This window comes from Coturnix japonica, chromosome 1 (assembly GCF_001577835.2).
Source record: "Coturnix japonica isolate 7356 chromosome 1, Coturnix japonica 2.1, whole genome shotgun sequence".
NCBI lineage: Eukaryota > Metazoa > Chordata > Aves > Galliformes > Phasianidae > Coturnix > Coturnix japonica.
The window spans coordinates 111,975,559-112,003,547 of record NC_029516.1 but is presented as its reverse complement, the minus strand read 5'-3'; the positions used below and the strand labels follow the sequence as shown (position 1 = coordinate 112,003,547).

Genomic DNA, 27,989 nt, shown 5'->3' with positions numbered 1-27,989 from the left:
TAGAGAATGAACTGATCAGGAAACTGCTAGGATTGATCAATGTGTTTTAACTGAATTGCATCTTCAGCAAGCAGTAACATGTAGAAATTATTTGCTCAAAAAATGCCCTAGACCAAGGTCACAGTCCTTCCCAGGAGGAACATCCTTGCTTCAGCAAGAGAACAGGAAAGTACTCAGGAACAACACATATTTATACTTTATTCCTCTTAGTCAAATGACAAGTAAGAAAGCTTTGTCTTTGCTTCCCACGTGACCAACAAGAAAGTCTCTGATAGGGAAAGTTATTCCCTTAACCAAGGATCTCTTTTCGCTTCAGTAAAATTAATTAATTTCTAACCCTTAGAGGTGAAAGGCCATTTTCAGTCTTGTCTTTAAAACTAGTGAGAAATGTTTAATGTTCAATTAAATAACCATCTCCATCATTGATTTTCACAGACAAAGAAATCTTCTAAGGAAGATATTTTTATCTACATAGAAACCATTCCTAGCAAGATGTACTTAAACATTTTCAGTATTATTGCTGCAAAGCATCTGCCCTGACAAAAGGTTATTTTGTTTATTAATACAAGTCAAGCTTAATTTAATGCAGTTTCCACAGTTCATTTCATCTTTGTGGTTTTTAATATCAACCAGGTATTTCCTCATTTAACTTAAAAATGCCTAGAAGTAAGACAGAGAAACATCCACGTACCATAAAAAGGGCTTCATAGTTTTCAATCATCTTTTGTACAACAGCTATGATAGCAGTACTCTCTTCAGCTCGAGCTGAACTCTGAACTGTGAATTCTTTGTCTGTAGATTTCTGCTTGTGCAACAGGTTAGGGCCAAATATAGTAGCCAGGTTAAGTGATGTCATTTTGTTCCCAGTAACCTGGAAAACAGAATATAAATGAAGTGGGGGCTCCCAGGATCTAATGTAGCCAAAGATATATGCATACACACAAATCCACACACAAAAGACATTTGACAGACAGTTAATTCATCAAAATAAAGAATGAGTGCTAGTCAAACATTTAACCATCTTCAGAAATGTTGAAAGACTTTGTTTGGACATCCCTGCTAGGAGCCCTGTAAATTTTCTAGATGGATTTTCAAATGGACTGGAGGAGAAGAAGGTGAAAGTGCTGTCTGCCCTTAATTTCCAGACAGCTCAACAATGGCATGCTTCATCTGAACTCAGGGAAACCTCTTCCTACTTCAATTCCTCACCATATCACCATCTCTTCAGACCACATACTGCAAGCAGTTAGCTTCTCCCAGTAGCACTCATGATATGAAGTAGACACAGTGAAGAAAAGCATGCTTTTTCAAGTTCAAATTGTTAAGTGGTTTGGATACTTGAGGAATATGTTCATTGCTTTTATTACCGTTTTTCTATTATTTTCTTTTTGCTTGTTTCCTAGGACATGCTAATTATTTACTTTTTTAACCATTTGTTGTTGGTTTTTTGTTGTTTTTTTTTACTTTCTTTTGCATCTGCAGATCTGTGCTCTGTGAAGCAACCTGACTTTCGAAGAGGAAAAAGGATAGACACCAATACTGAAACGATCTGAAATATATGTCATACAGGTTATTAAATCAAGATACTCATCGTCAAGTTTGTGAGTAGGCTACTTTTTCCCCATTCTATTCTTTTAAGAGAGAAAAAGCAAGCATCACGTGCTTCCTCTCTGTCTTCACTTGATTGCTATTCTGGGAATGCAGAAGATGATGCCAGCAGTTTGAATATGTAAGAATGCAAGTGAATTTCATCAGTTGAACCTGTATTACTTGCAGGCTTTTTTTAAAAAAAGAAAACAGATATCATATGCATTATTTTTTCATTTGCTTCAGTTACATTTAAACTAATGAATAAAAAAAGGAACAGAATGAGCACAGAATGGGCACCAAAAGTTTGTTTGTTTGTTTGTTTGTTTTTGGTAGATGGCACACACTGAATGTTCCAGTTGAATTTACAACTGTACGCTGACTACACTTGTCAGGTTTTCTTGTCTTAGTTTTTGGTTTTAATTTTATTTATACAGAGCTCAACAGGTAGAAAAGAGCTGGCAGTAAAAAAATAGATTTTCCTTTCATTGTTGGGACCACTGTTTAATCTCAGAAAGACACCTGCAGCAAGCAGATGCATGGGAAGCAACAGTGAAGGTGTTGACTGTTTATAGAGGCTCACCCCAGCATAACAATGCTTAAACACTCCCCATGAACACCACAGTGCACGCAGCTGTTTTTGGGTGACCTAGTTTTTAACTGGTGTCAGAGCACTGAGCCACCAAGGATACGCAGGAATGTAGTGCTTTGAGAGAGCCAAGGGCAGCCCCTGGCTGTGCCCCCATCTGCATGTGCAGGCTGTCTGTACAGCGTGTCTTATTCTTCAGGGCAGCTTCAGGGCATCCCTTAAAAAATGGTGTAAACATTCCCAATGAAATTAGCTGGATGAGTCACCTTTATAAAGTTAGTCATCTATCTCCATATTTGTGAGAGAAGGGCTTTTGAAAGAAGTCATGAAGAAGGGACTGTGTGCCAAAGCTTGCCTGTTTTCATTCCAATGATAGCAGCCTATAAAACACTTTCTTTTGCCCTTTATGCCTTTATTCACTTAACTATTAATGAATAGCTGAAGTAAGTGTGAGCAGAATGCTGTATTATCTGTAAAAGATAACCAACTGCACATAATATTCCTGATGCTTACAATACTGCCAAGACGGCTTACCTAAATTTGCCTTGACAAAATACCTTTAGCAGAGCTAAAGCTGTACTCTTAAGAAAAACGAAAATGCCTTTATTACAACCATTTTACTAAACACAGTCTCTTAAGCAGCATCAGCCTCTAGCCTTGTATGAAGATCCCAAGAGGATCTTAATAGAACAGGCAACCTTCTGCTGGACCGTGGGGCCTCAGCTGGCTTATATACACAATGTTTTTAAGCACAGTAAAATTGTTACAGGCTGCTCTTTTTAAGTGCCTTCTGTTAATGCGGTGTAGTTGTCTATCAGCGTATTGCTGAGGATACAAATAACAACATTTGAAAGGCTCTGAAAAAGGCTCATGCAGTGCCTCTGAAGTTAGGATATATCATGGAGTTATAGAATCATAAAGGTTGGAAAAGACGGATAAGATCATCTAGTCTGACCATCAGACTTAAGCAGAAATTCAACCGCCAAACTTCAGGCAGACTTCAGGCAGAAAGACAGTTTCATAGTGCCTATTCTTAAATACCAACCAATTTCAAAAAGCATCCAAAGAAGTGAGGAATTTCAGCAGAGTGTCAGAAGTAGCACCAGAAGTAATCTATGCTGCAGTTCAGAGGAACGAGAAATCCCTTCCACAGAGAGACAGGTACAATTCTGTCAATCAGTGACAGGCTGTATCCATCTCTCATGCAAAGATAACACAGTTGCCACCTTTTCCACAGCAGCAGCTGGAAACGTTCAAATGTTTTCCTAGTAGAAAATGGGAAGGCTGGATTTTCACATCTCCCCTTGTGTGACTGCTCAGATACATATGTGCCAATGCTCATAAGTACTACAGTGGATATTAGGAAAAAATTATTCCCCAAAAGAGCAGTGATGCAGTGGCGTGGGCTGCTCAGCGAGGTGGTGGAGTCACTGCCCCTGGAGGTGTTCAAGAGAAGTGTAGATGTGGCACTGAGGGACGTGGTCAGTGGGCATGGTGTGATGGGTTGGTGGTTGGACTAAATGACCCTAGAGGGCTTTTCCAAACTTAGTGATTTCAGTTCATGATTCTTAGCTATAGATATTATCTCCGGAGATGACTGCACTCTCTCCTTCGAATGCAACCATAAGTAGGCCAGAAGGAGTACAGGCAAAGAAGGATCCTAAATTCAAACAGTGATGAAGTTTACCAGACAGAAGGGCACAGCCAGAGTTCCTCTCTCATTTTTAATTCTTTGCTATCTAATGCACACAAGGAATCAAAGGGAAACAAGAAATGAACTATGTCCAAAGATTATGTATGAAAGCAACATCAGAGAATGAAGAGAATAAAAAAGCATGCTCCTGAATGCTGGACACTTTCCTATAGGCAGTAGCCCTCAAACAGCCCTAAGAACATAGTACAAAAATAAATGGTAAATGAATGTGCAAAAATAATAAATCTCCCTTATCTTTCAGGGACATGCCACCACTAGGGTTATTTCATAGCCCTAAAAATCTCTTTCCAGTCCATTAATTAAACAAAGTCAAAGGACAAGAGTGGTTGGGACTTACTTCTTGGCCGTCTTTGTCTGTGGTGTCTTCTGCGTGGCCAGCCACGGTGGAGAGGAACTGCAGCAGTCGGTGTAGGGTATCGCAGTTACAGGGAGGTAGGAGATAAATGAGAAGCTGTAAGGTGCTTAGCTGTTCATCTGGCTCTAATACTAAGAGGGGAAAAAATACATTCTAAGAAAAGCATTCCAACTAACTTAAAATCAGAATATACCATTCCCAGCCCAAAGGAATGCTTGAGATCAGCTTTACTTAACAGTAATTTTCACTGCAAACATTGGAAGAAAAAGAAAAAACCTGAAGGGAATATCATAGCATAACAAATACTGTTATTACAGTTTTGCTTCGATTGGTCAACTTTTGCTCACAGGTTCATAGGCTCTTCTCTCAGCCCATAAGAGAGCAAAATCTGTGTTGTATACTTTGTTGTTGCCAGACACAAAAATTCTGTTTAATTTTCTACTTATTATTTTCCTTTTAGATACAGCTACAGGCTTGCAGAGCACACTTTGCAAGCATTTCAGTAAAGTTTATGCTCTTTTATTTAACTTATTTTTAAATAAGTTTACTTACAACATCACATCATACAGAGGGAACACAAAACTAAAAAAGCAACCAGAAGTGTCAAGGGCATTCTACTGCTTATGGGGTCACTTCAATCAGCACGTGACTTTAGCCATCTAAAATGGTAGCTAGTGACAAAGGTGGGACAAAAGCAGGATCCCAGACATGAAGGCTTCTGCAAGAAATTGAAGAACATGTACTAGCTTGAAGGGTCCACCTTTACTTTTTCCCAGATTACACCTAAGTCTTACCATAAGTCAGTATGTTGGGACTATTTTAACACAATGACTTAGAGGAGCATTAACTACCAAGAAGCTTGAACTTTTGATGCTAGATTTCTGAAGTCAGATTGAAATTTGGTCAATGAATGGCTATAAAAACTAAAAACACTGGCAGTGCTGAGATACCAGGATGCAGATGGGAGTCTGTCATCTGCTTCTGCTGAACCAATAAAAGAATCAGGATTTACCAATAACAGGAATTCATCCTGTATACCAATGTAAAAGCAAAATCTCTATTTTGGTTCTCAGGGCTAATCTTATACTGTGTGAAAACCAAGAGAAGACTTCTGCAAATTATGCTACATGAATATTTGGAGCAAATCAAGGCTTGAGTACTGAATGCACAGAAAAGAGAATACGGTTTGTAGAAATTACAGAATTCAAACAAGCTTTTGAAAATCAGTAAATCAAGATGCCGCAGAGCTCACAGAGAGTATTGATGAAAGGTGTATAAAGTTCTCTGGTAAGAAGTGGGTCAGGCATGTCACGGAGAAATTCCTTTAACAAAGCAGCAACATCATGAATGCTGTGCTCTTCGTCTAGCACAACATCAATGCCCCGGTCAAACTCTTCACGTAACTGGAAAAGACCATGACATAAGATCTCAGTCACTTATCATTGTCCCAATTAGTACATTCCAACAGATAAAGGTCTTTCAAGAAGTAACTTAACACTTTTTCACTTTCCAGATTGTAGTTCACATCCAATTGCTGCTTATCCCATGATAAATAACTTGAAGTTTTTACCAGATTGTAATAAAATCTTTCCAACTAATGTACAGCACTGTTCTATGAGAAAACAATGCTAAGTAAATGCAGAAATGTAAGACTAGTAATAAAGGCAGAAACCATAGTGAATAATGAAAACTGGAAGAAAGACTTTCTTACATCACCTTACTGTGTTATCCTCAGATTTTTGGAAAGAATGAATCTGCAATTCATAGCAAGTATGTTTTTGTACAAAAACACCAATAGTAATAATAGAACAACACTAAAGGTTACAAACTAACACTTCTTTTGTGAATTAAGATTGTACATATTTAAGCCTAAGCAGTAAACAGACATACTCATTAAGACATTTTGGCACTGGTCCCCACACATCTTGTTCCACTCTCTTAGCTTCGTTATACTCATTATATGATCTCCATTAGGAAATTAACAAAGACCAAACTAACACCATTCTGAGGTATTGCTATTTTTTCCACTACAGTTCTCAGACAATTTCTGTGTAAGTCAAAGGTATCAAATGTCTCAGAGGCAGAGGAAATCACTCACCCACAGCCAATATATCTTTTGACAAGATAGCAGCCTGACTTTTTGGAGAGACTTCCCAACACTAATAGCAGAAAACTTTATTCAGGTTGAGAGCACCACCTTTACTCTTCTTTTCAAGGTTAAAATAGCCTGTACCCAACCCAGCACTTCCAGTAAACACCAGCTCTGGAGACATAGTCCTGCATCCCAGTGAATGTGAGAAAGCTCTAACGTAGTTTGTAATGCATGTATTTATTCTTGATTTTCCCTTCCTGCTTACCACAAACAAAACCTGCTGTCACATGCACTTATTTATTTATGTATTTACTGCAACAGTTGAAATAGGACTTCTAACTGGAGGATGAAGAGAGACGAAACTGTGCCTACTTTCTGTACAAAAACTAAAGAGCAGCTGTGGAAGCACACCAAAATCTGAGTACTGGGCTTGGCTTTCCATGGTTCAGAAAATGAATGGAATTTTAATTGAATCCAGACTTTCCCATGTGTTCATGTTGACAGCATTTATTATTCTAACTGCAGGGCCAATGTGATGCTTCCATGTTGTTCAATAAAATAAATTAGTTCACCTAATTCACTGAATTAGTCAATGTAATATAATACATAAATACTCAAATCTCTCAGTTTCTTCAGCTTTTAAAACAGAGTAAAAGAAAAAAAATGGTAAAAGTGATGTTTGAAGGCTTAGGATACAAGCAAGTAATACAAGCCCTCTGCTTTTTCCCAGAGGTATGATAGAAGTGTACTCATCTTTGAATAATAATAAATGTTTTGACATTGATGCTTGCAATGCAAATGACAGGCAGCTTACTTTTACTTATACCTATTCAGTGTTGATCTAATAACTGTCTCTGCATGAGTGTTTTCAGCTTTATGGTACATTAGCCACACAGCAGTATTAATTGGTAGAAAGTAAACTACAAATCAGTAGGTTATACTGTCCTACAATTCAGAACCACGTCAGATTAGCTATTCATGATAAATTTCCAAAGAGCTAACCATTATGTTGTGTATCTTTGCAAAACAGTACTATTATTCCTGGGATCAGCACCACCAAGCTTTCTTTTACTCTGCTCTATTTTGATATTTTGATCTTAAAATTTCTAGCAGGAATATTCTATGGTAACTTTTTGTTGTCTCCCTGAGCATCACACGACCATTAAGCTCTACAAGTATTCCCACCTTTTTCACATAACAATGCAATAGCTGAGAAAAACATCACTTCTGACATCATCTCTGGAACCCACCTACATACAGCCTCTGTTTTTTCAAAATTTGGCTGAGATTAAGAATTGGATGGGTCAGCTCTGACCTTGAAGTTGAACAAGGTGATGTTTGCGAGCAGCAATTTGAGTGTCTGCCTCACTCCAGCTTCTCAGAGGGTCAAAGACTTTGATATTTCCTCATAGTGTAATTTTTCCAGAAAAGATTTATAGTTTAGGCTTACTTTGGGAGCTTCTGCTCTTTCTGAGATGAACAAGCAGCCAAGATTTCTTTTTCCTCACACTTTAATCTTTGGAAAATTTCATCACGGTAGGCTATATGGATCTCCAAACCTTTGCTACTTCATCAAAGCAAAATATACAAGGACTATTAATCTAGTGAGACCCTTAGAAAGATTTCATCAAATGTAAAAGATGGCTGAAAATGGCATGTTATGAGCTAACAAAAACACACTAAATTTCTCCAGGTAAAGGATAAGGAAGAAATTACCTGACAGAAGGCAATATGGTTATTTGTGTCATACCTGATGAGTAAAGTGCAAATCCATATCCACTCACCTGTCTTACTCTCTTTTTTGAACTTCCAACTCTGAATATTCCCACTGTCTGAAGACCTGCAAGTATAGCACATCAGACAACAGTTTTATTGTATGATTTTCTGTTTATCATCACACTGAATCAAGGCAATCTGGGCTATCATTGTGCTTTAAATAATTAAAACACACACACACACAAAGAAAAAATCAACAAAAGCAATGTATTTCTCTATAGGGTTGTACTTACTGCTCTGAGACAAAACCCAGCTGTCTTGGAATAAGCAGTCAGTCAGTAGTTCTCAAGGATCTCACTCATATCACCTAACCTGCAAAATGGCACCTCTGTTACATGATGCCATCTTAGTGCCACTACCAATCTGTGAGAGACAGAAGTCTGCACACAGTGAGGCACTGCTCAACCTTTGGAGGTGGCTCTTTCAGGACTGACAGTGAAGGAGATGGTCAGTGTGATAATACTTGGGACACTGATTTGTGTCTTTTGATACAGGAAGCAGCTGGTGTGTTTGGTTTGATCCACTGGCCATGTAGTTCCTACCAGTGTGAAGGTGAGAGTGTGTCTTTCAAAGAGATGTAAGTAGTGCACCAGGGAGATGATGAATGGAAAAAATATTTGGGAGCTTCACACAGCTTATAGGGTAGGCACTATTTTACAAAAAGAAAGCAACAAACAAATATTGTGCTCCAGGCAATGCAGAATGTTTGCCTGTTGTATCGTTCAAACTTTATTTTGGAATGAATGTTGCCTGCTATTCCACAAGAAATCAGTTCCTGTTTTCTTCTAGCCTTTTACACAGGTACAGGGAGGATATCAAGCCAACAATATAACGCAGTTCATGAATGGATATATATTGTCCATTACAGAAACTGAAAAATTTGAGAGTAGGTGTCAACTTGGAGGTGCCACAGTCTTTAGTAATGAGAATGTGACTGAAAATCCTAGAGACTTGAATATTTGGAAATATACATCATTTTGTACATGAGTTTCACAAAGGATGTAATAATTGTCTATAAACTTAAAAACTTATGGTCTAAAAAAGGCTACTCTGAAACATTAATCTTCTTTACTGATATACAAGACCCAAAGGGTCCGCAAGAAGCTTCAGAACTTTACAACTTTGGGACCTGATCCCACGGGCAACAGGGAAGAATAAGGCCAAAGGCTGTTATTTCTAAAAAACATAATGTTCTTTTCTAACAATCATATACATTTGCAGCTTGCTGATGAAAAATTGGAATAAAAGACCAGGTATGTTTCACATAATATAGGTATAATAAATAATAAATATAAATAATATTTAATATTTAATATTTATATATAAAAATAAAAATAATAAATATTCACATAATAAAGGTATGTTTTCACATATATGCAGAATATAAAATATGATTCATCATGCAGTTTGGAATGATGTTACTAGAGGACTGCTGAACATCAAGCCCTCTGTTTTTACCCCAGATCACTGAAAAAAACAATTGAGTCTGTCTTCTGAAATCTTTGTTTTTCTCAAAGTCAACTAGTCCTGATAGGTGTGGTATAGTGCTCCTGTGGATTGTAGATTAAGTTGAAAATTGAAGAACATCAATATCTGCCCCAAACTACCTCAGATGATCATGTATGACACTCTATTGCGCTCTTAGAAAATGCATGAAGAAATACTCGATGTTTTGTTTAAGAGGAAATTTCAATAAAATATTTTAGTAAAAAGCGTTGCATAGAAAACAATCTGCTGTTGCAGTGTATTAAGTGGATTAAGCACTTGATCACAAGGGTACTCTGATTGAAGTCTCTTTTTGCCGTCTCAGACACTTTCATGTTCTCCAAGCTCAGTTACCCTTACTTAAAGGATGGAAATTATTCGTCTTAAAAATAATCATCCCCACATTTGTCAGCCATGATATCTAGTCTCTGTAAAAGGCTAACAATGAATGACTTGCTTTCATTGTTTTCTTTTATATACTTGTAAGCCACATGGGTATTATAAAAGCTTAGCATTGTTGTTTAAATTGCCATCCCCCATCTGCAAAAGCTTTTAATTCAGAGACTGTAAATGATTTCTTTCTGGACAAATTAAGCATCAGATGCAGCATTTGATGCCACATTCACCATTATTTAATGGTTTGTTTTATCATCTGGCCATGTGATAGGTCTCTCTTTGGCCAAGTTATTTCAATTCTTATAAAAATTTCTTTACAAAACAAAGATACATTGGGAGAAATGTTGAACAGATATCATAATTAGCTATTGTTTCTGCATTACAGAAAGCTAGTGGGATGTTTGTGTCTGAATGATCATGAAGCTTTAAGAAGAATATTGGCACAATTCTATAATTCCTTTCAGAGAGAACAGGTCTGAGCCTGAGGAGACTGGACAACAGGAGCCAGGGACAAACAGTAGACAGTTTGAAAGTCTTGTAGTGAACATGAAGAAGCTTCTTAAAGCTTAATATAATTTAGCATGGGATATTTTTTGTTCCTCTGAACCTCTGTTTTCCAATGTTGTTTCTGGCTATGTCTTGCACAGTAGCATAAATTGTTCACTTAGCATTTGCATCTAAAGATCCACTGGTTACTAAGAATTACTACGTGGCTTTCACTCTCACAGTGGGAGTAAACCTGTAGAGTGTAGAAAGTCATTCTTGCAAAGCTGAGCACTCCAGCACTGGATGAAAGACCTCCAAGAAAGTGTTCTTCCTCCATGCTGAATGGGCTAGTTGGCAAGCTTGTAGCATAGATGTTCAGTCTGGGAGAAGATCATCTCCTAAGAAATTATTTGTGAAACAGGAAGAGGGAAGCAGGAGGGAAAATTGGAGTCTAATTGTCTAGTTTGGAAAGATGTCATTGCAATTTTAAGCATACACTTGATTCTCAAAATACTTATTTATTTATACTTCAGTAAAAATATATCTGCCACTCCTGGCAAAATGAAGTATTCTTACCATGTTTTTCCAAGTGCTGGCAGCAACTGTCTACAAGCCGTGGAACCTGCCTGTAAATAGGGTTCAGGCTTAGTTTCTTATCTCTTGCCTTTTCTTTCTTGCTCTGGGCTTCTGCTGGCAAAGAGAGCTGGAGAGCTTCTAACAACCGTGACTGATTGTCATCAAGATCAGTAATAGAGTCTACAGACATAGCACCCTGTAAAATGTACATGCATAGACATTCAGTATGACTGTAGTAACTTAAGGTTCGCCATATCTCAACTAACAATGATTTCTGCCTCCCCACATTTAAAAAACAACTTATACAAAATAAAATTTGCTCTACCACTTTTATAAATTGGTCAAGATACAATACTAGAGTAATGGAGGCAAAAATCTAAACAGTAGCCATTATATCATTACTCTAATGCAAGAAACACAATGCTTTACATTCATTTGGTGTGTTTTCAGTGCTACAAAAGCCCGGATACTCTTCAGGACAAGGATGAGTCAGAATCTGTGCGTGCAACTCAGCAGCACAATATTTGCATGAGGATATATGCACATTTTTACACCTGGTTCTCTACTTCTTCCAGACATTAAGCAACTGTACCTGTGAAAATTATACAAACAGATTTACAACCCAATATCGCACAGAGTTGACTAATTACACAACTATGTATGACTGCAAAGATTGAAACAAACCCATGCAAACAAAACAAAGATGCATAAGAGAATACAAAAATACAGAAGTGATTTTTATTTCATTTCAGGCACTTTCACTTTATGTATCTTAAAATCATTAAAATTCCAATAAAAGTTTTGAAGGTTATGTTTGGATTTCTGGAAGGCACAAAGGTTCAAGCAGTCAGCAAAGGACAAAGTAGCACAAGCAACAGGAGTTTTATGGTATTTTTCAGTGTTCACACTTGAAAATGAAGATTAGGTTTTCTCTAGCCACAACATGACTGCTACTTCAAAACCATCCTTTACCTAATAGCCGGTGAACCATTACTAAACTTAGCAATGCAAAAAATATTTTAGGGAACATCTGGACTTATAAATAATAGTAATAATTAAAAAGAAAAAAAAAAAAAAAGACTCTCCATAAAACTATCTATTGTACATCATTTCCTTACCTTCTAATGTGAAGAATACAGTTTACCATAACTATAAGCATTATAGTTCATAGTAGTTATTTATATATATACATAACATATAGTTCATAGCATTATAGTTATAGTTCATTATAAGCATTTCTACCATAACTATAAGCATTATAGTTCATAGTAGTTATTTATATATATACATAACATATAGTTCATAGTATTATAGTTATAGTTCATTATAAGCATTTCTACCTTGGAGGCATGGCAAAAAAAATTCCACTGAGATTTTAAATGAAATTAAAACTTTTTAGTTTATGTTACCTAAAGGAAAGCATGAAACATATCAGGGATAGTGTTGTGTCTCGTAACACTTTGAAGACTTAGCAGAAAAACACAGGGAAGTTTTTAGATAATTCTTTTTCACCCACACTTCTAAATAACTACTAGACTCTTTGGAGTGTAACTTCAGTCTTGGTTTCAGAGGTTTCTCAGAAATATACCTGCTTGATGCTATTTACCATTTCCTGCCAAAAAGAAAGAAACAAACAAAACCAAAACCAAACCAGATTCTCTGTCTGCGATCCATGTTTGCAAAATTCCAAGCTGAATTATTTTCCTCTTTTCTTTTTAAAGATCTGGGGTTTCAGGTATCAAAATTAGTTGCCTGAACCTGTAAATCCTAATGTTATGCTCATCACTGCCTTTCCCAGGCAGATCACGTACAACAGGTTACTGTCTTTATACCCTAGCTCTTACTGGTCCCTCCCTATCTGCAAAACATCCTCACCCCATGACCATTATTATCACAGAATCACTTAAGTCGGATTCAGATCCCTAAAATAGATGTAAATACAGTCAGTTCTCCATTATCCTTGGGCACTTTATCAAAGTTGTGGATTAACTGGGACACTGAGCAGGCTTTAAGAAGAAAGACTGTGAGTTCAGTGGCTGAAGTACAGCACTACTTGGTCAGACCAACTCAAGGCCAGCATCCTTTCACCACGTCAAGTTCAGAATCTGAATAAACTGGGCAAGTCCTAAGCTAAGCTTAAAGAAACAAAAAGAAAAGTGGAGACTAAAAAGTAGATGGAAAGAGCAAAATGAAGGTGAAGACTATGGGGACAGGTGTGGAATAAAGGTCAGACAAAACTATTTCCTAGTTTTATTTTTAAGGGCTTTAGAAACCAACATTTTTTATGGAAAGATGAGCAATATGACCATATATGGAAGGGAATGAGTACAAATCAAAGCAGATTCAGTTTCACTTTAAACAAGAAGTAGGACTGAGCTCCTGATAGACAAATTTTGGTTGCATAATATATCTAAATAATATATTAACAGACAGTCATAATATTCTGTAGAATAAGCATATAGAAAGTGAAGGACCATCAGGCCCTGAAGGATCATCAGGGCCTTGACTTCCAACTTGACAGTAGAAATCTTACAGAGAAAAAGCAGCTACTGTGATATCAGTCTTGTTCTTCAATGAGAGAACCACAGCACCGACATCAAGAGGACTGCCAAAAGTGTCATTTTATTTCTTTTAATGACAACCTCAACTGAGTGCTTAAAGACACATGGGAATATGAAAAAGTGAATGACAGTTAAATGGAAGTGAATGGCATATTTACAAACAATCTCTACAATTTAAAACAACTGTGGGCTTTGTGGGCAAGACTGCACTTCAAGTGTCTGCAGCATATATGTGAGAAACTGGCTGCATCGACTGCATGAATCAACTTTATTATTATTTTTTTATAATAAAAACATTTGCTTTGTTGAAGTCAAAAACAGTGTAACTAAGTTACATTACAGAGAGTGGCAGCTCCCTCCACATCATACTGCTCATCTTAGTCTACTCCTACTTCTCCATATGTTCTATTGCATCCTCATGACTACAGACTAACAAATCAAGTTCAACAGACCGAAAACAGCAATCCTGCTATTAAAAGAATATAGCAGGTCAAAATCACATAGGCATATAGGAACTTGGTCCTGACAGACAGTTTGAGGTAAAATAATATCTAGATTCCTTCTGCTTGCTGGCTGGTCAAATACAAGTTATGGTTCAGACCTCACTTTGCAAAAGGAACAGCAGATTACCCACTTCTGGACATGTGAATTATCTTTCATATGAAAACAGGTTCTGAAGTCAAGGGGTGTATAGAGTGTATTTCTATTTTTTTGTCAACTTCTAAGCCAAATTATGAAGGAAGTTGACAGGTTTCCCTTCACGCACATATTCAAGTGCATTTTGCACTTCTGTACAAGAACTACTGCCTGTTAATGTGGTCTAGAGAAGTCAATGCATGTGTATTCTGTGTCTGTAATAACACATCTTCAAAGATCATGCCCTCACCTCTTTGCAGACAGACTGTTGACACCTCAAGTGTAAGCTTCACCTGACAGCTAGAGAGAAAGAAAGCAGGTCATGGGGCTCTTGAACCTTCCCTTAATATGCAGGTTACTAAAGACCTGCCACTCTTAACACTGCAGCTTACAGAATATCATATTGCATTTCTCTGAAGCAGGCTTCATCCTTGGGAGAAGACAGGATACCAGAAAGATTTTATTTTCCAGAGTCTGTCCTTGAACCCCAAATTTATTCTCAGACTACTTAAAGTGGAGTTTTACTGGAAGTATTTTATTGGGCATTTAAATCTCCAATGCAATATAAAATGAAAAAAAAAAACCCAATACTTTTAGATACTCTATCCCATGGGCAACTCCACTAAAAAAGAAGAAAAGAGACAGATAATACCATTATTAGTTGCAGCACTGGAGAACTGGTAATCTCTATTTTTTCAGAGCACAGAAATTACTTAGGAGGAACAGAAACCTGCAAGGAAATGATCTACCAGTTACCTATCATACAATGCAGGATTAACATTCAACCCAAAACACTGCAGTGAGTTCTTCTGCCAAAGGCATTTTCTTAGTCTGTATGCAGAATTTTCTTTTTAAGAGCTTGGTACAAATCTATTCTGCTAACTTCTTATTTGCCACTGAGGACATGGTTTGAATTAGGCCATGAGGATTTCAATTAAGATTAGGACAGAGATTAATAGTTAATTTATTTCCATGTTTGTGAAGATAAAATAACAAAAGCATGCATACAAATTTAAATCATATGGCTTTAGTCTTTCCTAGCTGAAAGAATTAGTTAGAAATTCATGGGTTTTGACAAATCCAAAACTATTAAGTATAAGCAGGTAGTGAGAATGAGCAAGCTGAGGTTTTCTAAATGATCTCTCTGACACTTGGGGATCCATAAAAGATTTGTACGGTCCACATGATTTTTTCCCATCAGCACTGAAATAAGATTTCCTCTACCATGAGGGGTTTCTGGTCTTCACCAGGCTGGCTTCCAATCAATAAAATGCCACTGTTTAAACACAACAGAAGAAATACTCCACAATTCACAAACACAGTGTTGTTTTTTCTGCCATACTCTCCACAGAGCATGTATGGTTGTAGTTATGGGGTTACTTACACGCCTCCTTGCTCGAGGTGCCGGCTCTGGTGTGTTAGGAGAAGTGGATTCATTTGGTGTTTCTGAGGTGGAGCTAAGAGATGAGTTACTGCTGGAAAGTTCTTTGTTCTGCCTTTTTGCTCCAAATGGTAAGAGAAAGGCCACAAAATCTGAAACATCTCTTTGCTCTTCTCTTTGAGAGTCTTGCTTGAGCTTGTAGGCCCGGTCATTAGCAATCACTTGCGACAAGGGCATTCCAAAAGCCTGGGGAATAAACTCTGCAACAAAGAAGTTAATATTTACTGAACATCTGATATTTATTTAGTACACAAGGATTCCAGTATGAAGCTGTTAGAAAGCAAAACAATCTGAAGTGTCTTTAAGTATATAATAATTCTGACGAGGTGCTGGGCTGCACAATAATAACAACATTCAAACAATAAAATAATAGTGGATGAGTGCCAGGTAACTGTAGTTCCTGGTATCTGACTCCTGTTTCCAGATGGATCTTGCATGATATACCACACAGAACTTCAGAAAATCAACTGGGAAAAGATCTAATTGAGATCTTAACTTCCACTGAAAGCAACTGGAAGCCAGGCACCTTGGCTACATAGAAATAGTGCAGATGGTCATCAGAGGCTCTGGAAACCTATCCCAAGACTGGGGAGCCTGGCTCCTATGCCACAGCTCTCCCATTTCAGATCCTTTCATCAGGTTTGTCTCTCACAAATGCTTCAGTGCACCAGAGTGAAGGGCATAGGCATGCATATGAGGCCCATCACAGGTCAGGAGGGTGTGCACCTACCTGCACAGGACATTTGTAAGTACATCCACTATTCAAACTAAGCCTTGAAGGGTATAGTTTTAACAGCACTATAAACCCATTCCACATCAATAGAAGTGTAGGGTATGTACACCAGTATAACTGTAATGTACAAACCTTGCATATATTCAGGTCTTAACATCAAAATGCCCAGAATGTTTTATGGATCAGAAAAATGTTTTACAGTGAATCAACCAGTAACTAACACTGAAATTTTCATCAAGTTTCAAATATGTATCCATCAAAGATTAGTAGAATCAAAAGTAGTGGGTCAGACTGCAAATTAGAGCTATTTTGTGTTCAAATTGAATGAATAAAATAGTTGACGAGCCCATTGATCCTGGTAAGCTTCTACTAGATTCCAGCTTCAGACCTGCCAGCATCAGGGATACAGAAAGTACTAGAAATTAAAAGTAATTTAAAAAAAAAAAGGAAAAAAAGAGAGAGCAAACATAAGGTCTTTACACATCCAACCTCTCACAGTCATCTGATCAATTAAAGGCCGAAGTTCCTCCTGAGATTGAGTCTGACTTTATACTTGACACTTTCAATTTTTGTTAATGCTTACATTATTATTAAGATTAAAGGGATTGGAAAGAAGAGTATAATATATGAATCCTGAGTGAGAGTGCTTTGATCCTATTGTAGTAAAGAGATATGGGCCTGTTCTCATTTGCTGAGAATGCCTATTGCTCTTTAGAAAATACAAAATGTTAGGACATGAACTAAGTTTGGTGGCCAGAAAAAATTAAATCAGGAAACAGATCCTCACACATCAAACAGGTCTGGAAGTGACCAGCAAGTAGAATGATATCTAAAACCACCTGCATTTTATTTAGGACAGGAAAGTACATCATCACATGGGTATCAAGCAATGCAGAGATTTCCAGTTCCTGGAGCCCGGAGTTAAGCTTGTTCCTCCTACACTCTGGCAAATATGATTATAAAAAGACGAGATTAATCGTACTGAAACTTTTTAGTATTATGGATTATCTTCCCAACGAACATTTAAGACCACAAGCTTACTTTGAAAATTCATTCACAACACACATCTGCAACACAACTCCCCTTCGGACTGTCTAACTTTGTTACACCTCCAGCACTCCTATTTCTCTGCTCTTCCACAACATTTCCTGACAAAAGTCACTAAGCTGAATGAAAACCTGAACAATAAATATATAAATGCTTCTGTCAATTGTGCTTCAAAGTGGGATGGGACAGCTGTATGCAGCCCAGTGATACCCAATAGCATGATAATGCCTTTGATTGTACAACATGAGGGTGAAATGAGAGGGGATCATCAGGGAATGAGTTTTCAGTACTTTTTCATTAAGTGAATTTCAAGAAAATGGTCCTGTTCCCCAACTTTGTTATGTAAAAACCAGTAATTTGAGATAAGTATTGCTCCCCTTCACAAACCCTCAAGTGTGGGATGCCAGTTTTTCAATTGCTCTTGTTTCAATTGCTTAATTCTTTCATCGATAATTTCACTGCAGAGCAATGAAAGGACATAAAGCCTCTGCTTCACGCTGCTTTCTGTACGCCTCCTTCTCAGAGGACATGAACCACTTCCCCAGTTTCTCAATATCTGGCAGAGATGGAGAACTGGATGAAAACCAACTGGCTGATTTTCAGACTAAATACAGATGGAACTGATGCTGGCTGGCAGTGGTAATTACATTACAAAATTGGCAAAATCAGTAATTTCTTGTTCATTTAATGAAATCAAGAGAATTGGTTGCACCCACCACAGACCGGCTTACAGCCTCAAGTTCCCAGCACAATGTTGTGTGCAGGGGGGTGGTAGAGGAGAGAGTTTTACAATCTGCTCTCCCCACTACCTTCACTAGCACACAGTTCCAATGATTCCTTTGTTAGACTGGGGAGGACATGTCTACTAGGGCGAACACCTGCCCTTTTGAAGTTTCAGATTCATTAGGAAAAAAAAAGAATTTTAGCCATATGGAGTCATGCAGCCCCTTCTCAGATGGAAGACATGCAAGTTTGAGGTTCTGGTCTCACAACCCAGGTAAAAGCACAAACTGCTGCTTTAAGATGGGTATCCCTACTGCTGAAGGTGTTATATTTGTATGAAGAAAATGTTCCTTATAGCACAGGCTCAAAGTTTGGCCTGTTGTATACGTGACTACAACAGTCACAAAGCTACTAAGTTACTTACTGTCTATAAACCCAATGAAACTTTGATCACTTTCTCAATTGGAGGAGTGTGCTGCTTAAAGATTTGGAGACAGCACTGTGTAAAAACTGGAAACAAGCTGACAGAGTGTGCAATCAGGTTGGAAATGTAGACTCACATGTTTAGCCTAAACAGAATCATATATGTGCTTGATTTCTGATCCATCTTGCTTTGAGTGCTTAAAGGCACCAGAGACAATACGAAACCTTGGAGAAGCGCATCATTTCTACTACAAGAAAGTCCATCTTGCAGCTGACAAAATTACAAATTGTGATTGAAAATAGTATGTTTCTAAGAAATCCTTCTGTTATGGTAAATCAGCATTTTTTTATTTAAAAAAACAACAACAGTATTTCACAGAAATATTTTCAGAGCTTATGTGACCAAAAATCAGAAATCCTGTTCTTTGTTAACCAAATGATGACAATCTGGATGCTACCCCACAGAGTTAGCCTACCTGGCCTTATGCCACCTAACCCAAATATAGATTCAAAGTCTAATCTGAAGATTCCATGAGTGAAAATTGTGGTTTCTATCCCACAAACTTCAATGACCTATTAGAATCCTCTGAGGTCTATACTTTAGACCCTACTAAGGTTTACGAATCTAACAAAGCGAATAATACACAACACAGCAATTTAAGCCTTACCCTTTTGTTGTGAGGGTTTGGGGTTTTTTTTGTCCATTTTTCTTAAGTGCAACTTAAATGCTGTTTTTGAGATGATGAAATCCTGTGACTTAGCTCAACAGAGGTGCTCCTACTGATCACATTTAAATGACAGAAATAGAGTGAGACAGCTAAGACATGCTTTAAGAGTTATATTTAACTGGGGGGGGGGGGAGTTCTATCCACTCCTGAAGCAACATACCCCATAGTTACAATTCTCAGAAACTACAGCATACATAGGAGTTCCGCAAAGATCTTGCAGAGGAACGTGTCAAGTACTTACATTCCACACAGAAACATCAGGAAAAGGTTGCTCAACAAATCATATAACTAATGGTCATTACTTCTAAGCAAGTCTCTCAGTTCACCTACAGAGTTTACTAGAACCAAGGAAAAATTAAGCTGGTTAACTAATAATGTAATTCAGGAGAAATCATTTCTGAGAGGCATCTCTTCCTGGAATGCTGGTGGGTACTTTCCAAGTAGGCATGCTTACGCTGACCCCTTCATTGCTAATAGCAGACACATGAAAGGCTCCACTTCTCCTGTCGTCAAAATTAGCAGTGAATTCACAAGGGAACAGTACCCGGCCACCAGCATGCAGAGCATCCTGAGAATTTCTTATTCTGAGCAGCGCTGACATTTTAATTCTCCTCCAGCCACAGTACTGTTTGTCAGCAGCTAAAGCAAGTGTTTGGAGACGCATTTAGACAACACAATTCAGAATCATGATGTCCATAAACAACAAGGAGGCAGGGTAGAGAAAAGCAAAGATAATGAATAGTAACAGCTGAAAACACCGCATGAATATCTGGGTGGAGTGCTGCACTCCTGTTTCATTCATTTATATCCGGCAAGTTTTGCTATATCCTGTTCTGGTGAGTCACTCAGAGATGTAAAAAACAAATGAAAACACTTATTCCAGATTTTTTTTCCCTCCTACTTAGATTTTGACAGATGTACCTGTCAAAAACGACAAAATAAATATATCAATCATTTTTAAGGTGCATTCAATTCTACTTTAGAGTCTTTGTTGGCCTTCAAAAGCATAACAGCTTGCTGAGACTCTCACTTAGGAATCAGGATGATCAACTGGTCTATCTAAATAAAATGGGATGTTGGGAGAGTAAAGTTTCCACAGATTTGAATAAGTCCTACCATATAAGTAATTAAATCTCAGAACCGTTCTATAAGAAATGAGTGCCACATCCTTAAGCATGGCCTCCTCATGGAGTGGGGTAAGGGAAAACAGTCTCCAGCACCAGCCTGAGATGCTGTACCTCCATAGACAGAGTAATTCCACAAGTTCATGCTCCAGGGCACTTAAGAATATGGCAGTGCAAAAGTATCAGGAAAAACTAGGTATAAAATCCACTTTGCTCTTTTTCAGGAACTGCCCGCACCTGAAGACACAAAGATGACTGCAAGCAAAATAAACAGCATGTAGGGCTCACTCCTTGTGCTCTTTACAGCAAGGCCTCTGTTGTGCATCCCCAGTAATCAGGACTGTGGCCCACTTTGCACCACCTTCATCTCATTCATTTTTGGATGCAAATTACAGACAGGATAGCACAGTGGGTGACAAACCACAATGCTGGGTTTTTGTCAAGATTAATATTCAGACAGCTATGCATTCAAAAATACATTTCAGGTGACACATACTCCAGGTGAATCCTAACTAAATGGCCCCTACACCTCTGTTTGCCCTGATATGTGGGTTCCCTCAGGAAACACATATTTTGAATTACTTGTGTATTCTTCAGCAGTAACTGTGCTTCTGAATATGATGATCAAGCGAGGGGAGTGGAGTGCTCTTTGCATAAAGGCAGCTGCATCTCATCTATAAAAAACATTCTGCAAATCAGCTTCCCCATTTCCACACTGACGTCTTTCTTCCTGTTCTCACAGCTCATCTCTGAGGATGGTACCGTGTGATCAGTCATCGAGAAAAAGAAAAGGGAAGAGAAGCAGGCACTCCTTACAGGCACAAGGCACATGGATGCTCAAGGGTGAACAGTGCGTGGTGCTGGCCTTTTGTGCACACACACCCACGTCTACAGCTCAAAGTGTTTGTTTTGGACCGGTTGCCCAGTAATGGAAGATATTCCCTTTATAAAATAAACGATATAAATGCTTTAAAAAAAAAAAATAGAACAGACAACACCGTGGTACAGATCAGGATAATACTTGCAGCTTGCTGTGACACAAAAGGACAGAGGTTACCTCTAACTCAAACTCTGGCAACATAGGGACCATTGTTCAGGGCAGCAGGTACAGCTCTGCCAAGACATGAAGACGAGCAGCACAAAGACGAGAGGCTTTGCATTTTTCTTGCAAAAGCCAGCTCACTACCTAAGAGCTCTGCAACTCTGTGCCTTTGAATTTATGAGCTCTGCATCCCTGCCCATTATGCCTTGCCCTCCAACCCTGCCGAAAGCCCTGCATGAAGCCCAGTTCTTGGCACACACGCATCCCAACACATGTTGCAGGGCAGGAGATGCAGGTGCTACTGTATCCCTGTTGTCTTTCACCAAGCCTGCCTGGCTAGCTGCCTACATGGTGCAGGTGAGGACCTTTGCGGTGGCTTATCCACTCTGCAGTCACAGATTAAAAGTGTGCTCAGCAAATAACTGTGGGGCAGATTATACTTAATAACCTAATAAGGCACAGAAGTGTATACTAGAAATAAACACTGAGATGCAGTATGCCCAATGCTGCTGCCACCTTGACCATTTTTTGCTTTATATTTGCTGATGGCAACAAGAGATAGCATGATTTTCTTCATACTCTGCTGTCTCTGCTAGGGAACATAATCCCTTTAGACTTCCTGGCTTTTGTACTCTTATTGACCAGCCCAACACTTCTGTCAATTCACAAGGCCTGGACAAAGGATAGAAACAGATTCTCTCATTCAAACAGAGCTGGGGTATTTTCCCTGCAAGGGATGTTCCCACAGTATTTTATACATGGAGATATGTGATATATCTCAGAAAGCAAAAGACATATTGGAATTCAACCTATACATAAGAATAAGGCAATGGAACATAGGAGAGTTGAAATGATCTGAAGTTAAAAGAAATTTTAAAAGAAGAAATTTCAGTTAGAATCAGCATTGAGTGCAGTACAAATGCTATCATGCAAGGCAGAGACAAAAAGCAACAGCAACAACAACAATGATCTTTGGTAACAGAGGAAAAAAGAACAACTCCTGGATAATCATTTGTATGCATCACAAAAAGTAGCTATCACTTCTTAAGGCTCTGATCCAAAGGAAAAGAGACACCAAAGTTCTGCAAGTGCAACTGCAAAAATCCACCATGTTTGGATGAAACAACAAAATTAGGCATCTGATGTACTGACAATTTGATTTATTAACCCTAAAATCTGCTGCTACAATGAAGAATGTGAGGATAAAAAGTTAAAATGTATACTGACTCAAAATACTTTGAAGCAGAAACTGTTAAACACTACTGAAGCTGTGTTACCCATAGAGGAGGAAAGATAAAAGCTCTCAGCACATCAAATGTTTGTGGATGAAAGAACTTTAAAAAGGCCAAAAACCAAAACAGGAAGTGGTTAGCCATTTCCAGTGCTGAAGCATGCTGCACAGACTACCATGAATTTCAGTATCTGGTAAATGCACTGTGAACATGCTTTGCACTTTATAACACCGTGAGGATCTATGGGTAAGAAAAACAAAACAAAACAAAAGAAAACAAAGCACATTTAGAAAACATGGAAATGAAGCAAGCTAATGATACATTGATTATCCTGCACAGAAATGTAAAGTGTGGACAGGAGCAGAACAGAACAGATTTTTCGCCAAAAGTGGATTTATGATCATTAGACAACTTCCTCAACTATCCATTCTAAAGGTGAGTTATTAGTTATTCTCATAACTAATGAAAGATGTGTTATTCACAATGCAACACAGGAGACGATTGTCTTTTCTCCAAACAAACTCATCAGGGCTTTCAGTTTTAGAGAAGGTTAATGCAAATATTTTCCATTGCCAATTTAAAAACCAATAAAAAAGAGTAACTGCATGTATGATTTCATCCAACAGACAAAAATTAAAAGGAAAACATTATCTTCCCAACAAGCACCTAAAGTAACTTTGAAATGGGACATCCATTTTTTTCTCATTGTAATCTCAAAGTTCTATTAAATTAGGTTAACAATATATTATATATATTATTATTTTTATTATTATTAACAACATGGTAGCCATATCTCTTCTCTTCTTACAAATTCATGTATTTTTGAAATGGAGCTATTAATACTGAATTTTAGTACCACTTTTCCAGAAGTACTTCTCTAGGACTGAACACAAAATTAAATGCACAACATGCAGAAAATTTCACTTTTAGAAAAACCCATTTCAGCTCTCAACATCTGGACTTGGTTAAAATGAATGCAAACTACAGGTCAAGTCCTGTGGATTAGGACCCAGCCCATAAAGCTGCTTAGTGTCCAAACAAGAAAGTCCAATCATATCTATAATCCATGTCACACGGAGTCTATTAAGACCCAACTGATCAGTAGCACTGAGGCATTTATGCATTTTAAACAATGACTGTTTTCCTAAGGTTAAAAAAAAGAAAAACAAACCAACTGACTACTTTTGGGCAGGGCCGGGTTCACACGCTTTGTGAACTGAAAGGGAGAGTGTATATGGAGGTAAACAACAGGATCATATTATCCTGACTTCACTCTGCCCTCTGCATTGAAAATGGGGAGGAAGAAAAGACAGCCCTTTAGCTCTTCATTTTCTCCTGGGAAATAAACTTTCAGTTCAGAAGATGGGGTTATTCAAATGTCAAATACAAAGGGATATGACATATTTTTCCACCTGGAGATGAATATGTAGGCAATACATCAGCTTGGTAGCATTTCCCTGTTTCAAAAAGCATACATTTAAGACTAAAGAAATCTTAAATGTAAAACTAAGATCCAATCAATTAATACGTACTCATGCAGTCTTACCTTTGTCTTTGTTTTTCTCCTTCCCCAATGAGTCCAGTTTCTTTCTTAGTGATTTCTTCCTCTTTTGCCGATCTGTAAGAGAAAAAATAGGAAATGTGTGAAGAGAAAGAATGCTGAACAAACTGTTGCATAAGTGGAATGTATATGAAGTGAGACGCCACTGCACTCGAGTCAGGAAGGATGAGGGGTTTGTTTTGCAACAGCTCACAATTGTCTCAGCTCTTCAGCCCAAAAGAGCACACTGGAAGACCAAGTGCATCCCACTCGATGCTGCTGGGCACAGCACACATGGTCACACAGCCCATGTGCAGACTGGGAAGTTAGTCAGGAAGAATTGAGACTATTGCTGGATGCTCCTGATAGCAAACGGAGAGAAGGTGGCATAAATTCAAAAGGTACTGATCAGCTCCCATCCACAGACACAAGACTGGAGGAGGCTGTGAAGCTGGAGGTAGTTTTTGGAGAGGAAGTGTGGAGCCACAGGTACAGTATTTGGAGATAATTTCCTGGAGACTAACTTCCAGGACGAATTCTGCACAGCAGACATACTAGCTGGATGATAACTGCCCACCCCAAAATGACCCTTTGGATCTGAATTCACACTGTGTGCTTGCAGATTGGGTATGGCATGTCCCGATTGGTTCAGCTGAATTAGTGTTAGAGAAATTATTGTTCTGACACCATATACATCATCCAAGTTTTCACTAAGGTGTTAAGGACTGAAGACTGTAGCTGATGTCATTAGCAGGTCTGTTCTTGAAAGAACTATGTGAAAAAGTTGGCTATCATTATTTCCTTCAGCATCTTTTATAATGAAAGTCAACAAAAACACATCCTGTTAGGTCTCAACAAATACAAGAGATTAAGAAACAGACCTGCTTTAACTTGTACTTTTTAATTTTTAATTATTTTTTTTTTAGTTCTAAAGCAATATAAAAGGTCTCACACAGGCTTTAATGCGTAATAATACAAAGACACCACTAAAGCTAAAGGTTAATGGATACATACCTTTGCTTTACTGGTTTTGCAATATGGCATAAAAACAAAAATGAGCACACAGTACCTGTGCTGCACTTTTATGGTAAGGACACAAAATAATCTGCCTCAACATGTTGTTCTGTTTGTGTAAGCCAATGGCTTAAGTGGTCTTTCACAGCAGGGAAAAGACCACAAAAAGCTGAAGTGGATCTCCATGGATTAACTCCCATCTTTGCAATTAGCCATGGGAGAATACAAGCCATTTCCTCATAGTTTTCCCACAACTCCTATTGAACATTACTTAGCAGGCAAATTCTGCCCTTTTCACAGCCCATTTATGAATGCAGGGCTTTTACTTTAAAATTAAAATTTCTTTTTGTTTTTTGCAACTTTTGTTCAATCAAATCCACTTCAGTGTTTGAATTCTGCATTTACTTAGGGACAGCAAGCATATTTACTCCCAGCAGCCGATCAATTATAATACTCATTTTCTGCCTCCTGATGTAGATTCTCAATCGCATGTTATGTTAAAACTGCTTTTTCTGCACCTGCTCCACTGAGAATTCACCCTTCTGAAATAAGGCTGAATAAAGTTCATATGGAATTTTAAATGAGATTTTGGCAATATAAAGGTGGTAATTTATTGCCCGATACGGTCTATGATTAGAATTTCCTTTTTCATATCCACATGACAAGTTCATAACTCAAAGTCATACTCTGATTGATTAATATACCCAGTCTTTTCACACCCTCTGACATCCCCAGTTCATAATACTGAGTTTATTACAAAAAATCCTCTATTACCTCTTGGCAATATGAACAGTCAGTAGCCTGCTTACATAAAACTAAAAGTATTCCTTACTTTCATTGGGTTCTCTACTACCATCATGTCCTGGTTTTATTTATTATAAGATATTTTTTATATCATTTTTCATCCTATAAATTCAGATTACTGCTTCATAGTAGCCTTTTGACAAATGACTTACATTTCCTTGGAGTCTTAGAACCTTTATGCTCCAAGTACCTGTATATTGATATTCTGATATTCCACTGAAGATTCCACTTAGATGTAAAAAGAAAAACAAAAGTTAAAACTGCATCTCAAAAATACTGATTTTATAATATGGTTACAGAACTGCAGCTTCTGAAGCGTTTTAGTGCTGCATAGTCAAATACAACAGAAATACCAGAAACATGTTATTCGTTTGAAAGAGAGAAACAAATTACACTTTCATATTCAAATGGAAAACAAGCTAGTGACTTCTAGGGCCAAACTATCAATGATTTCTTGTGAACCTTGTTCTTAATGAGTGATTCTTTGAACTCCAACTGTGAAGATATTATCAGTAAAAGATTGGTTGAGAGAATATTTGCACGTTTGTCTCTTCAAATCTTGGATTTTTGCGTAGTGGTGATCAGGTGCAGAGGAATCACAGAATCACAGAATCATAGGGATTGGAAGAGACCTCCAGAGATCATCAAGTCCAACCCCCTGCCAAAGCAGGTTCCCTACACCAGGTCACACAGGTAGGCGTCCAGGCAGGTCTTGAATATCTCCAAAGAAGGAGACTCCACAACCCCCCTGGGCAGCCTGTTCCAGTGCTCCGTCACCCTCACCGTAAAGAAGTTCTTGTCCACATTCACCCAGAACTTCCTATGCTTGTTTCTTGCCGTTTCCCCTTGTTCTGTCTCCACACACTGCTGAAAAGAGTCTGGCCTCACCACCTTGCCTCCCACTCTTTAGGCATTTATAGACTTGGATCAGGTCCCCTCTCGTCTTCTTTTCTCAAGGCTAAACAGACCCAGTTCACTTAGCCTTTCTTCATAGGGGAAACGCTCCAGGCCCTTCACCATCTTTGTAGTCCTCTGGTTGGACTCTTTCCGAGAGATCCTTGTCTTTTTTGTACAGGGGAGCCCAGAACTGGACACAGTACTCCGGATGAGGCCTTACCAGGGCAGAGTGGAGGGGGAGGATCACCTCCCTCGACCTGCTGGACACACTCTTCTTAACACACCCCAGTACGCCATTGGCCTTTTTAGCTACAAGGGCACACTGCTGGCTCATGGCCAACGTGTCATCCACCAGGACACCCAGGTCCCTCTCAGCAGAGCTCCTCTCCAGCAGGTCATCCCCAAACCTGTACTGGTGCTTGCACTTATTCCTCCCTAGGTGTAAGACTCTACCCTTGCTTTTGTTAAACCTCATCCAGTTTCTTACCTCCCAGCTCTCCAGCCTGTCCAGGTCTCGCTGAATGGCAGCACAGCCTTCAGGCATGTCAGCCAATCCTCCCAACTTTGCATCATCAGCAAACTTGCTGAGGGTGGCCACTATCCCCTCATCAAGGTCACTGATTAAGATGTTGAACAAGACCGGACCCAGCACTGACTCCTGGGGGACACTGCTAGTCACAGGTCTCCAACTGGACTCTGCACTGCCAGTGATGACCCTCTGTGCTTTTCCAGTCAGCCAGTTCTCAACCCTCCTCACTGTCCACTCATCTGTCCCTCAGCTTTGTTATAAGGATGTCATGCAAGACAGTATCAAATGCCTTGCTGAAATCAAGGTAGACTACATCCACCATTCTCCCCCTATCCATCAGCCAGTGACAACATCAAAGAAGGTTACCAGGCTGGTCGAGCATGACCAAGCATGAATGTAAGAAACAGGATAAAGTTCTAGAGATAGACAAGACAGAAAATACAGAAAACCAAAGAATCA

At 38.4% G+C, this 27,989-nt stretch overlaps 1 protein-coding gene across 5 annotated transcripts in view; it reads right to left on the bottom strand.

Moving 5' to 3' along the window:
- The window catches only part of ARHGAP6 (Rho GTPase activating protein 6), a 281,800-nt gene that overhangs the window by 14,799 nt on the left and 239,012 nt on the right, over positions 1 to 27,989 (bottom strand). For all 5 annotated transcript variants that reach the window (XM_015887037.2, XM_015887072.2, XM_015887055.2 and 2 more), the window contains 7 exons: positions 24,293 to 24,364; positions 15,638 to 15,894; positions 11,057 to 11,252; positions 8,122 to 8,177; positions 5,498 to 5,648; positions 4,228 to 4,376; positions 692 to 871 (listed from right to left, as the gene is read on the bottom strand). In XM_015887037.2, coding sequence (XP_015742523.1) covers positions 692 to 871; positions 4,228 to 4,376; positions 5,498 to 5,648; positions 8,122 to 8,177; positions 11,057 to 11,252; positions 15,638 to 15,894; positions 24,293 to 24,364 — 1,061 coding nt within the window. The remainder of the gene's footprint in view (positions 1 to 691; positions 872 to 4,227; positions 4,377 to 5,497; positions 5,649 to 8,121; positions 8,178 to 11,056; positions 11,253 to 15,637; positions 15,895 to 24,292; positions 24,365 to 27,989) is intronic.